The sequence below is a fragment of the Muscardinus avellanarius genome, assembly GCF_963383645.1.
Source record: "Muscardinus avellanarius genome assembly, chromosome: 12".
In the NCBI taxonomy this organism is placed as follows: domain Eukaryota; kingdom Metazoa; phylum Chordata; class Mammalia; order Rodentia; family Gliridae; genus Muscardinus; species Muscardinus avellanarius.
In genome coordinates, this window is record NC_137798.1 from 36,888,687 (window position 1) to 36,903,397 (window position 14,711).

Here is a 14,711-nt window from a genome sequence, read left to right on the forward strand (position 1 = left end):
CACCTCCCCCCAAAAAAATCATATAAAGGTATTTTCAGATAACAAAAGCTGAGAATTCTCTGGCTTGCCCTTTAGTCTTAACAATTTTTTGTTTTTTTCGGTACAGCGGATGGAACCCAAGGGCATTCATTCTATCTCCCTATTTTTTATTTTGAAACAGGTTCTCACTGAGTTGCAAAGAGCTTCACTAAGTAGCTGAGGCTGTCCGCAAACCGAGATCCTCCTCTCAGCCTCCCAAATGCTGGGATTACAAGCGTGCACCACCATGCCTGGCTAAGAACAAAATTTTGTTGAAGTCCAATTTATTTTGTTGCTTTTTTTTAAACTGGGTATTGAACGCAGGAACATGCTACTTCTAAGCTATATCTCCAACCCTTTTTATATTTTTTAACAATTTTGAAATACAACCTTCCTGAATTGCTGAGGATGGCCTCAAAACCAAGATCCTCCTGTCTTACCTCCTACACCATCACACTGAGCTGTTTTTTGTTGTTGTTGTTTTTTTGGTTTTTTTGTGTGTGGTACTGGGGTTCCTGGAAACCCTTCTACCTCTGGGCTACACTCCCAGACCTATTTTATACTTTTTTAAAATTTGAAAACAGGGTCTCTTAAGCCAGCGCAGCTGGGTTCGAACCTGCGCGATCCTCCTGTCTTTACCTCCCAAGCACGTGCGCCACCATGCCTGGCGTCTAAGTTTTTTTTTAATAGCATAACTTTTTTTTGCGGCACTGGGGCTGGAGCCTGTGGCATTCTACTTCTGAGCTACATTTCTAGCCCTATTTTTTACTTTGAAACCAGGTTTCACTGAGTTGCAAAAGTCCTCATTAAGTAGCTGAAGCTGGCCACGAAAGGCGATCCACCTGTTTCAGCCTCCCAAATGCTGGGATTATAAGCGTGCACCACCATGTGTGGCTAACAGGGCAACTTTTTTTTTAATGCAGGTCTGGGGATGGAACCCAGGGGCATTTAACCTCTGAGCCACATCCCCTGCCCTATTTTTTATTTTTTATTTTGAAACAGGGCCTAAGTTGGGGAGGGTCTCACTAAGTACCTGAAGATGTCCACGAACCGCGATCCTCTGGTTCAGCCTCCTGAATGCTGGGATTACCAGTGAGTGCCACCACGCCCAGCTTTAAATTTTGTAGGTTTTTTTTGTTTCTGTTTTTGCATTGTTGGGGCTAGAACTCAGGGCCTCATTCATACTAACCAAAGCACTCTAACACTGAGCTATATCCTCAGCCCTATAGCATCACTTTTTCTTTTTTTTTTGGTTTCTCCTCCATTACTGAGGATACTTTACCACTGAGCTACATTTCTAGCCCATTCTTTTTTTGTGCGTGTGTGTGATACTGGGGGTGAAACCCAGGAGTTTTTCTACCTCCAGGCTATACTCCCAGACCTATTTTATACTTTATTTGGAAATTGGGTCTCACTAAGCTGCTGAGAGCCTAAGTCACTGAGGCTGGCTTCAAACCTTTGTGATCCTCCTGTTTCAACCTCCCAAGCACTGGGATGATAAATGTGTGCCACCACGCCCGGCTCCATTTTTTTTTTCTTTAACTTTAATTTTTGTTGTTGTTGTGGTACTGGGTTTTTTTTTTTTTTTTTTTTTTTTTTGGTGGTACTGGGGTTCCTGGAAGCCCTTCTACCTACGGGCTACACTCCCAGACCTATTTTTACATTTTTTTATTTGAAAACAGGGTCTCCTAAGCCAGCGCGCGCGGCTGGCTTCGAACCTGCGCGATCCCCTGTCTCTGCCTCCCAAGCGCGGGGATTACAAGCGTGCGCCACCACGCCCGGCATGGTACTGGGTATTGAACCCAGGAACATTCTATCTCCAAGGTACATCACCAGCCTATTTTTATTTTGAAACAGGGTCTTACTAAATTGCGAAGGGCCTCATTATGTAGCTGAGGCTAGCTACAAACTTGAAGGCCTCCTGTTTCAGCCTAGCAAGTACTGAGATTATAAGTGTGCACCACCCTATCCAGCTTATTTTTAGAATTTGAATAAACATTTTTGATACTGCTAAATAGGACTGGGGGTATACGTCAGAGGTAGAATGCACATCTCTTCAATCCCCAGTAACACAAAAAGACTAAATAAAATAAAATACATATACAGCACTATATCATATTGAAATTATTTTGTTAAAAATCATCATAAACTGAAAATACAGTTCCTCAAAACAAACCCTATTTCTAATGCAACTACAATTAAGACCACTTACTTTTTCTGGTTTTGATTCCTCTTCATTTTCATCATCAGAGGAAGGTCCTGCCAAAGTTGACACTTTACTAATTACACCAAGTCTGGCTAGTTGATCCAAAAAAATATCACCACCTTTATCCACTAAATCCCTTATGATTTGTAAAGCCAGCAAATGGCCATCATCATCATCCTGGGGGGGGGTAGGGTGAAAAAAAGGACACATGATAATAAAGGCATTAAGGGAAAATGATAAAAATAAGTTTAGTTGCCTACAGTACACAATTACATTAATTTTCACACAAAAAATAATTTACTGAAATTAGAACAAAACTTATTTTAATAACTACTATCTAAAGAAAATTATGGCTACAAGCATTTCAGAAAACTAAGAAACTGACCTCTTGATCAAGAACAGTTGCAGTGATTTCCACTAGTATGGTGGGCAAATTGTGACCAACATCAGAATCACAAACTTCTTTTAACAGTGCTTCAGAGCAAAAATGAATCATTTTTCTGATTAGAGCAAGACTTGCTTTCCTTGAAAAGTAAAAAAAAAATAATAATAATTTTATGAGGCCAAGAGACTAAAATACACCAGAATGCAACTATGCATTAATGAAAACATCTTTTTCAACATGGTTTTATATACTCCTAAAAAGTACACTTAATAAAAGAATACAAAAAATTAAAATTCAGTAGCAAAATCATTTGTTTACTCTTAAGGTAAGAGTATTTCCTATTATTAATATATTGAGCTCGTCAAAATGGATAATTTTCAGTTTTCTAAATATACTATTCTATTTCACATTTAACCAGCATTCCAGTTATCATGTCATGTTAATTTTAGAAACTCAAGTAAAAGTAATACCATTATTACAAAAGTAAATAAACTGTAAACAACCTATAATTTCCTATAACCCAAAATAATAAACTCTAACATCAAACATCCAGTAGTTTATATAAAAAACAAAATTTGAATGAAAACTTTGTTTTCTGTTATTTTAAAATTCATGTTCACTACAGCTATTTCTCATATAAATGAAAATAATTCCATGCCCCAAATATTCCAACTATAAACAATTTGGCACACCTCCGTTCCCTTCTGTTCACCCACTGCTTTGACTTGTACATAAGAGACACCTAAGCCACAAACTAACCTCAACAACTTTACAATAAGCAATGTGTCCTTTTAAAATATACACACATATTCATATAATACACTAAAAGAAACTTGTTCTATTACTTGAGTTAATATCAATTCATTTGACGATTTTTTTCTAAGCACCTATAACAATATTCTAGGTACCAAGCTGAGAATACCAAAACACTTGAGGTTAAGGATGAAGAAGAAAAATCACTATGAACATGAGACGGCTGTGCATCTACAGCATGCAATCTCAAAATACTTCCCAACACTCTAGCTGAATTCAAAACATTCTATTTGCTTTAAGAAAGTAATGTGTTTTATTACAAATTTAAGAATACTATAAGAAATAGTGGGTGGACAAGAGGCAAACTGCCCTAATAGGACTTAACATCAATTAACAACAGTATAAGACTATCTACTTGTTCTCTGTCTCTTACTCATTCACTATTAAATACTAAACCATTATGAGCCAAGAACACTTTTATGTACTTAAAAACATTAAGCTCATTTAATCCACACAACAAAACCTGTAAGGTATGTTTTACTATCTCAGTTTTATATTCTTGAGACTAAGAAAATAGTCAGTCTACTAAGGTCACAGAGCTAATAAATTACACAGCCTGATCTCAAATTCAAAAAATGAGTAAGTACACCACATATAATATTTACAACATAAAGTTTTCCTGTTTACCCCTATCCATAAAGTAAGTTTGGAATATTTAACTTACAATCTTTTCCACTAAAAATAGCACTATTTAGAGCTAGGCATGGAAACACACACCTGTCACCACAGTACTTGGAAGGCTGAGACAGGATGCTAACAGGTTCTTGACTAGCCAAACTTAGCGAAGCCCTCAGTAACTTAGTGAGACTCTGTTTCAATATAAAAATAAAATAGGACTGGGGGTGTAGCTCAAAGGAAGAAAGCTCCTGCGTTCACTCCCTAGAACAAAACTAATTAATAATAATAATAATAATAATAATAATAATAATAATAATAATACCCTCTGAATTTCTTACATCAATTTGTACATTTTTTTTTGTATAATAAGGATGGTATCCCCTGGTTATACCAATCTGCTGGCATATTTTTTTTTTCGTTCTTGGGGATTAAACTCAGGGCATTATGCCTCTTAGTGTCACCTCCAGCCTCATTTTTTTAGACTTTATTTTGAAACAGGGTCTCACTAAGTTGTATAGGGCCTTACTAAGTAGCTGAGGTTAATCTCGAACCTGCAATCTTCCTGTCTCAGCCTCCCAAGTACTGGGATTACAAGTGGAGCCACCACACTTGGCTCCTGGCTATTTGACTGAGTTTTTAGTGCTTTTATTGCTATAAAGAACGTTTTTGACTTATACTAGTGTACGGTTTTTTACATACGATTAAAAAAGAAAGATTTGTCTGGGCACTGTAGTGTGCACCTCTAATACCAATTATTCAGGACACTGAGGAAGGATTCCTTGAGTTGAGTTCAAGAGCAGCCTGGGTAACACAGCAAGATCTCACCTCTCAAAAAAATAACATAATCCATGAGGATAGCCAGGCACAGTGGCACATGCCCGAAATCCCAGTATATTAAGTCAAAATAGGAGAATTGCAGGCTCAAGGCCAGCACACAGTAACTGAGGAATATCTTATTTCAAAGTAAAAATTAAAAACAGGTAGGTATGTAGCTCAGAGACAGAGTGCTCCCCTGCCAAGGGGAGGGGGCTCAATACTAAATAAATAATGCAAGCAAATAAAAAAATCTAGGTGGCACACACCTATTACTCCCAGCTAACTTGGCAGCTGAAATAGGAGGATTCCAAGTTCAAAGCCAGCAACTTAGTGAGACCCTGTCTCAAAATAAAATTTAAAGAAGAGAAGTCAGAAATGGTGGCATACTCTCATAATCCCAGTGCTTGGGAGGCTGAGACAGAAAATCACAGGTTTGAGGAAAGTCTCAGTAACTGAGACTCTCATCAACCTAGTTAGACCAGATGAAAATAAAATAGAGCTGGGAGTCTAGTTCAGAGGTAAAATGCCTCTGGGGTCAATCCCCAGTGTCACAAAAAACAAAAAAAGGAGAAAGTAGCTCAGAGGTACAGTGCATGCCTCACATGTGTGAGGCCCTGTGTTTAGTCCCCAGTACTGTAATTAATCAATAAGTAAATAAGTAAAAAAACAAGCATTAGTGATATAGCTTGGTAGTAGAATGCTACCCTGGTATGCCCTCAGTTAAATCTCTAGCACTAAAAGCAAGAAAATACAAAATAAAAACAATAGTTTTCATAACTGCCATCAAGTTTTGAAAATCCTTCTTATCAAAGCCTTATAAACGTCACATTTTATTTTCTTTTTGTTTTCCTAAAAGCTTGTATGTGCCAGGGGTGGTGGCGCATGCTTGTAATCCCTGCGCTTGGGAGGTGGATCAGGAGGATCTCGCAGGTTCGAAGCCAGCCTCACTGGCTTAAGAGACCCTGTTTCCAAATTAAAAAAAAAAAAAACATAAGTCTGGAAGTGTAGTCCAGAGGTAGAAGGGTTTCTGGGAACCCCAGTACCACCAAAATAAAAAAAAAAGCTTGTATGTGTGTGGTACTAGAGATGGAACCCAGGAGCATTCTACCTCAGAGCTATACCCCCAGCCCATTTTATTTTTTATTTTGAAACAAGGTCCCACTAAGTTGCAGAGGCCTTGTTAATATTGCAGAAGCTAGCCCTGAAACCTGTGATCCTCCTGCTTCAGCCTCCCAGGTACTGGAATTACAAGCATGCACCACTATGCTCAGATTTTTAAGTGCTTTTAAAAATTTATTTTAACTCTCTACAATTTAGATTTAGAACATACAATGAAGAACTAAACATTTTTCAAGTAAATCTGCAAAGCAGATATTTTAGTACTATTAATAACCATTCTTCCCCTAAATGATCTAAGAAATCTTCACTATAATAATTCTATTCCTATATATAACTCACTCTGGGGGGGTTGTTCTTCTAATGATTTATACATTCTTCTACTAGCTTCAATAAAGACTTCATTACTAAAGCTTTACACTAGCTTTCCATATTTTTTTAACATTCTCACCTAAGTTATTCTTCCAGATGACCTTTGGGATCTGTCAAGTTCTAAAACAAATTCTGTAGTTATTTTCCTTAGAACTGCGTAACCTATAAATTAATTTTGGAAGAGTTTATATCTTAGAATTATTTAATATTCTCATCCAAGAACAATTTCTCCCTTTACCCAAACAAGTCTACTTTTCTCTCATTGATTTTGAATAAAATAAACGAATCCTCAAGGATCTCTGGTTTGCTATAGACTCAATCTGTTCAGTTATTAATAATAGCCCCTAAGATGTTTACTTACCAAACCTCTTTGAAATTCAGTATATCCTTTCTTCTAAAACTAAGCAGAGAAGTCCTTAGTCTAAGATATTATAGATAGGAATAACCAGGTTTTTAACAAACTTGATATAGCTATCTTCTGTTTTGAATCCTTCACTGATCTGTTTCTGACTTTTATTTCCTGACAGACACCATGCAAAGCCAAGATACACATATAAGAGCTAATGTCAGCCGGGTGTGGTGGCGCACGCCTGTAATCCCAGCACTTGGGAGGCTGAGACAGGAGGATTGCACAGGTTCAAAGCCAGCCTCAGCTACTTAGTGAGGCTCTCAGCAACTTAGTGAGACCCTGTTTCCAAATAAAGTATAAAATAGGTCTGGGAGTATAGCCCAACGGTAGAAAGCCCCTGGGTTCCATCCCCAGTACCAAAAAAAAAAAAAAAAGAGCCAATGTCAGTGTGTAGAATCTCCTTTAACTGTGTGACTGTTTACTCTTCTGACAAATTTGATCTAAAAAGGCAAAACTTTAGGTTGTAACCTATTCCTCATTAATTTTGCTATATAGTTAAAAAATAAACTCCCATTTTTCATATGCCTCTAATATGGTGGGCACTATGCTAAACATGTATGATATATTTAATATTTATTTATTTATTTATTTATTTACTTACTTACTTATTTATTTATTTAGCGGGTCTGGGGATGGAACCCAGGGGCATTCTACCTCCGAGCTACAGCCCCTACTACTCTATTTTTTATTCTTTATTTTGAAACCGGGTCTCATTGAGTTGCAGAGGGCCTCACTAAGTAGCTGACGCTGTCCACGAGTCCCGATCCTCCGGTCTCAGCCTCCCAAATGCTGGGATTACAAGCATGCGCCACCACGCCCGGCTAGATATATTTAATTCTTATTCTCATACCTGAAGATAATTAAATATAATTGTCCTCATCTTAGTAATGAACCAACTAAGATCAAGAGTTTAGGTTTTTACATAGTCACCTGTCTGGGAAGTGACAATGCTAGCATTTGGACATACTTTGAGCTGAGTCCAGAGACTCTTAACTAAGATGTATACTGTATTCCTATCCATAATTAAAAGTGTCTGCTAGGCTGGGCGTGATGGCGCATGCTTGTAATCCCAGCATTTGGGATTACAAGCATTTGGGATTACGGAGGATCGCGGACAGCCTCAGCTACTTAGTGAGGTCCTCTGCAACTCAGTGAGACCCAGTTTCAAAATAAAGAATAAAAAATAGGGCAGGGGGTATAGCTCAGAGGTCTAATGCCCCTGGGTTCCATCCCCAGACCCGCAAAAATAAATAAATAAATAAATAAATGTGTCTGCTAATTATTACCTGGAAGAATCTAGCATCAAATATAGTAAAGCTAAAATTATAGTTAGATAATCTTCAAATATTTAAAAAGATGACAGAAAATTACCACCCAATAAAGGAATCCTATACATGGTGGCATACATTATAATTTTTGTGGTACTGAAGGTGGAAGCCAGGGGCTTTACCTCTGGGCTATACTCCCAGACCTATTTTATACTTTATTTGGAAACAGGGTCTCACTGAGTTGCAGAGAGCCTCTTGTCTCAGCCTCCCAACCGCTGGGATTACAAGCATGCACCACCACGTCCAGCAATACATTATAATTTCTAATGGTCCTATCACAAAGCCCTTCCACTCCACAAACATCTTAAGATTATTTTACAGGCAAGGACAGCTGCCCTGTCCGCTAAAATTTTTAAACCAAATTATTTTGTTCAAAACTTGCTAATTTCTCTGATTTGAAGTTTTTGTTAAAAAAAAAAAAAAAGTGGCCCCACTCACACCTACACATCTGTAGCTATTTGAGGAAGAATTAAAAACTAAGTTCTTAAATGTTCACAGTGAATTATTTTGCTGTCACTTCTCTATGTAGCATACTGCTTAAACTTTAATGTCAACTCATAATACTGGTATCTGAAATACTTGAATCTCATAAAATTAAAATTATTCTGAACTTAAAATGGTTAAAATTAAACTCCCAATCACTCAACCAAATACCTGGGAGTTAGCATTTACTCCTTTTCTTTCAAGCTTCACATCTAACTAGTCACCAATCCCTATACAACCTTCCAACTCCTAAATTTGTTTTTACTATGCTGTGTGAAGTTACCATTGCAATGAACATTTGCCCAATTTTTATCCTTCTCTCTACGAGACTGCCAAAGTTACCTTTACAAATGGAAAATATAACTATAAAGCTGGGCACAGTGGTGCACTTATAAATCCACTACTAGAGAGGCTGAGACAGGAGGTTCATAGCCAGCCTTAGCAATTTAGTGAGGCCCTCCACAACTTAGTGAGACTCTGTATCAAAATAAAGAATATAATAGAGCCGGGGGTATAGCTTGGAGGTAGAATGCCCCTGGATTCAATCTCTAGTAATACACACACACACACACACACACACACACACACACACACACACACAGAAATTTAACTGCATCAAATTTTCTCCTTGGTCTTTAATAATCCTTTAACTGTGAGATAATGTCCATATTCATTACCATGGCCTACAAACACTTTCACAGGCCATAAGAAGCTCCTATGTACCTGATCAACTGAGCTTTCTAAACATATTTTGTACTCCATTAATAGAAAAACACTTGCAGTTGCTAACAAAACACTTGTTTAATCAATTCAGTAAGTATCTCTTGAGGACCAGAATATCAGACCTTAGTCTATATACCCTTGCATTTGTAGAAATAAGAGTAGTACACAATGGCCCACTCTCATGGTGCTTATTTTAAAGGGAAGTCAAACAGTAAAACAAAAAAAGATTCCAGATAATGTAAACTCTGTAAAGACATTCAAACATGACTGATACAAAAAGATGCCCTGGGTTGCCTACTATGTGCAAGGCCCTGAGTTCAATCCCTAGAACCATCACCACCACCACCACCCAAAAAAAAAAAAAGAGTCCTATCTAGAGATAAATTTAAATTAAATGAACAGACTTTAGTAGCTGTAACATTTTAACTGAGATCTGAATAACAAGAAGCAACCATCCATTCAGAAAGATCTGAGAAAAGAAAGTTTCAAGCAGATAAAAAAACAAGTGCAAAGCCTTAAGGTAGAAATATACTTGAATTGTTCCAAAAACAAGAAGGCCAGCATAGTTAAGTGTAAGGGACAAAGGTTAGATAGTGCTAAATGAAGTTGGGGAACTAGCTGAGGATTGAGGAAAACCTTGCAAGCCTGAGAGGAAGAGTGTTTTTAATTTATGGCCAATCAGAAGCTACGGAGGTTTTAAACAGGACAGTGATTTGATATAATTTATAATTTTAAAATATAATTCAGTCTAACATGTATGAACAGATTATGGAGCCGCATGAAAGAAGAAGAGATTAGTTAAGAGGCTACTAAGTAGTCAAATTATGATCTACAGGAGCTTAAACCACAGTATAAATAAAAGATGGTCAGAAATGGCAGGATATATATAGTACAGAGAGAAAGCCAGAAGGACTTGCTGAAAGATTAATTCATATCTCCATGTATTTGCACATTCCCTACCCATGCTTCCAATCTGTCTACAATTTATTTATTTATTTATTATTATTATTATTATTATTTTTTTTTTTGGTGGTACTGGGGGTGGAACCCAGAGGCTTTCTACCTCCGGGCTATCCTCCCAGATCCATTTTATATTTTATTTGGCAACAGGGTCTCACTAAGTAGCTGAGAGTCTCACTAAGTAGCTGAGGCTGGCTTTGAACCTGTGCGATCCTCCTGTCTCAGCCTCCCAAGCGCAGGGATTACAAGCATGCGCCACCACACCTGGCTCTGTCTACAATTTAAATCTCATCTCTGAGTAAAATCTCCAACTTGCTCAAACCAGTAACTAGTGAAATCATCTGTTTCCAGAGAATTCTAAGTCTTATCTGTCATGTGCCACTCACTCCACACTGTTTCATTTGTCCTCACTAATCTGGCAAGGTTTCAGGAAGCAGAAGTCAAGTCTCGTTTATATTAACTCCTCCAGTGGCCATCTCACACTGAACCTACCAACAGGCTTCCATAGAGCTAAATTAAGTACTTGCAATACTTATCAAAATTTGTTTAGTGAGTTAATATTCAGAACTATAACAAATGTGTTTAAGAATCTAATGCAGCCGGGCATGGTGGTGCACACTTGTAACCCAAGCATTTGAGAGGCTGAGACTGGAGGATGGAAGTTCGTGGACAGCCTCAGCTACTTAGTGAGGCCCTTTGCAACTCAGTGAGACCCTGTTACAAAATTAATAAAAAATAGGGCAGGGGGTGTAGCTCGGAGGTAGAATGCCCTTGGTTCCACCCCAAGACCCACACACACAAAAAAAACCTAATCCTCTTGATTTTCCAAACACTTTTTCTTAACAGATCACCAAAGATATGACTTTCCCAATTCCAATTAAATTTTTATTCTTACTGTGCCTTCCAATGTTAGAATAAACCTCAAATCCTCCTAAAAAAGGAAAATAAACCATATACAAAGAGCACAATTACAAATAGTATGAATAACTACCTTATTGATGGCAGCATAGTTTGCTGAAATGTTTGTGCAAATACTGGCAATAACCTTTTCAAGTATATCGGTGCCATTTCTGGATCTCCTTTGGGCTCATTACATTCTTCTTCATCTTTGTTTGTATCTTTCTTTTTCTTATCATCTCCTTTGTTAACTGGACACATCCAATCACCTGCAGACAAAGTATTGTTCAAAGAAATACTTTTCTTGGAAACTCAAGGAAAATAAAAATCTTGAGATATACTCACTTCAAACTGTAATCATCTAAGGGATAGAGAGACAGCTCAGTGGCAGAGTATATGGCTGGCTGGTGGGAAGCTCTGAGTTCAATTTCCAGCAAAACACACACACACTCACACACACACACACACACACACGGATCATCAGCATCATCAAAATTAACAATGAATAAATAAATAATGGGGTATTTTTTGTTTTGTTTTGTTTGATACTGGGGATTGATTCCAACGGCATTCTACCTCCAAACTACACCACAAGCCCTAATTTATTTATTTGTGTGTGTGTTGGAGGGGTACTGGAGATTGAACCTAGGAGCATTCTAACTCTCTAGCCCTATTTTTTTTTTTTTTTTGCTGGTCTGGGGATGGAACCCACAGGCATTTGACCTCCGAGCTACACCTCCTGCCCAATTTTTTATTCTTTATTTTGAAACAGGGTCTCACTGAGTTGCAAAGGCTGACCTCACTAAGTAGCTGAGGCTGTCTGCGAACCACAATCCTCTGGTCTCAGCCTCCCAAATGCTGGGATTACAAGTGTGCACCACCATGCCCAGCTCCTATTTTTAATTATTTATTTTGAAATAGGGTCTCACAAAGTTGTGGAGGACCTCACTAAGTTGCTAAGGCTGTTCACAAACTGAGATCCTCTTGGCTCAGACTCTCACAAAATGAGATTATAAGCACGCATCTTAACACCCAGTTTATTTTTTATTTTGAAATAAGGTCACACTAAGCTGCTGAGGGTCTTGCCAAGTAACTGAGGTTAGCCACAAATCTGCAATCTTCCTGTCTCAGCCTTCCAAATATTAAGATTACAGGCCTGCGCCACCACACTTGGCTTAGGGCATTACATGTTTTTTTTTTTTTTTCTTTGTAGTACTGGGGATGAAACCCAGAGGCATTCTACGTGAGTCACACCCCCAGCCCTTTTCTACCTCCAGGATATACTCCCAGACCTATTTTATACTTTATTTGAAAACAGGGTCTCACTGAGTTGCTGAGAGCCTCACTAAGTAGCTGAGGCTGGCTTTGAACCTTTGCAATCCTCCTGACTCAGCCTCCCAAGTGCTGGGATTACAAGCATGCGCCACCATGCCCAGCTCAGCCCTATTTTTTATTCTTTATTTTGAAACAGGGTCTCAATGAATTGCAGAGGTCCTCACTAAGTAGCTAAAGCTGGCCATGAACCAAAATCTTCCTGTCTCAGCCTCTGGAATGCTAAGATTACAAGTGCATGCCACAACGCCTGGTTTGCATTGTATCTATTGACGGTGTTTTTAAAAAAAAATCCTAAACCAGGCGTGGTGGCGCACACTTGTAATCCCTGCGCTTGGGAGGCTGAGACAGGAGGATCACACAGGTTCAAAGCCAGCCTCAGCTAATTAGTGAGGCTCTCAGCAACTTAGCGAGATTCTGTTTCCCAAATAAAATATAAAATAGGTCTGGGAGTATAGCCCGGAGGTAGAAGGCCCCTGGGTTCCATCCCCAGTACCACCAAAAAAAAAAAAAACCTAGCCAAATGTGGCAAACACTTGTAATTCCAGTACTTGGGAGACTGAGACAAGAAGATCACAGGTTCGAGGCCAGCCTCAGGAACTTACTGAGACTCTCCACAACTTAGTGAGACTCTTGTTCCAAATTACAATAATAAAATTGGGACAGGAGTATAGCTCAGAGGTAGAATGCCCCTGGGTTCCATTTCAGCACCATAAAAAAAAGTGTGCTTATATACGTGTGTGTGTGTGTATTATATATATTATATATATGTATGTATGTATGTATATGAATCATTAGATGAGTTGAATAGCAAATTAAGGAGATAATTTTAAATACTCCATTTGCTTCCAAAAACTATTTCACAGATGCTCTACATTCATCAACTCAGTGCAAACTTAAAAATGTAACTGAATTACTTTATCTACACAATATCCATTTTTTTTCTTTACCTGACATTCCCAAATATGTTAAATTTTCTAGGCTTTGATCATTCTATAACCATTCACTCAGTCTTAAGAACACAGAACAGTAAACTATTAAAGGTTTATCAAATGTAAAGATATATGTATGTAATTATTTATAGCAATAGTTCATTTGTATGATAATGTGTCTATAAAAAGCTACTTCTATGGGAAGTGAGCTGAAAGGTAATAGCAAATGGCCTAAAATAATTTATTACTTACCTGGAGACTGAAGAATAGCCACTACTTCACTATGGCCTCTTTCTCGCGCTTTATCTAATGGAGTTTTCCCATCTTCATCTCTCAGATCTGGATTTGCACCATGGCGTAACAGAGTCTTGAGGAGAAAAGCAATGAATACAACAATTGCTTATTTCACTGACATCCAATTCTACAATCTAATGATTTTTCCAAAATTACTTGTTCATGCAAATACTAATCCAAGTCTCTGCCTTTGCATCTATCACCTTCAACGCAGCTATTCAAGCTAGCACTGCTGCACGTGCCTGTAATCTCATTACTTGGGAAGCTGAGACAGAAGGATTACAAGTTTCAGGTCAACCTGGGCAACACAGGGAGACCCTGTTTCAAAATAAATAATACAGGAGAATCGCACAGGTTCGAAACCAAGCTACCTAGCGAGGCTCTCAGCACCTTAATGAGACCCTGTTTCCAAATAAAGTATAAAATAGGTCTGGGAGTGTAGCTTGGAGGGAGAAAAGCCCCTGGGTTCCACCCCCAGTACCAAAAAAAAAAAAAGGAGCTGGGCATGGTGGTGAATGCTTGTAATCCCAATACTTGGGAGGCTGAGAAAGGAGGATTGCAGGTTTGTGACCTGCCTCAGCTATTCAGTAATGCCCTCTGCAACTTAGTGAGACCCTGTTTCAAAGTAGAAAAGAATAAAAAAGGGCCATGGGAGTAGTTCAGAGGTAGAATACCCCTGGGTCTGAGACAGGCATGGTGGCACATGCTTGTAATCCCAGCATTTGGGAGGCTGAGACAGGAGAATCACAGTTCAAAGATAGCCTCAGCTACTTAGTGAGGCCCTCTGCAACTTAGTGAGACCATGTTTCAAAATAAAGAAGAAAAAATAGGGCTGGGGCCGGGCGTGTTGGCGCACATTTGTAATACGTGCGCTTGGGAGGCTGAGACAGAAGGATCGCACAGGTTCCAAGCCAGCCTCAACTACTTAGTGAGGCTCTCAACAACTAACTGAGATCCTGTTTCCAAATAAAAATAGGTCTGGAAGTATAGCCCGGAGGTAGAAAGCCTC

General features: G+C 38.5%; 1 protein-coding gene across 8 annotated transcripts in view; it reads right to left on the reverse strand.

Moving 5' to 3' along the window:
* HECTD1 (HECT domain E3 ubiquitin protein ligase 1) overlaps positions 1-14,711 on the reverse strand; it is a gene marked incomplete at both ends in the record, with an annotated part of 106,727 nt that overhangs the window by 59,788 nt on the left and 32,228 nt on the right. For all 8 annotated transcript variants that reach the window (XM_080706757.1, XM_080706756.1, XM_080706752.1 and 5 more), the window contains 4 exons: positions 2,231-2,401; positions 2,610-2,748; positions 11,239-11,413; positions 13,661-13,775. In XM_080706757.1, the coding sequence (XP_080562883.1) occupies positions 2,231-2,401; positions 2,610-2,748; positions 11,239-11,413; positions 13,661-13,775 (600 nt within the window). The remainder of the gene's footprint in view (positions 1-2,230; positions 2,402-2,609; positions 2,749-11,238; positions 11,414-13,660; positions 13,776-14,711) is intronic.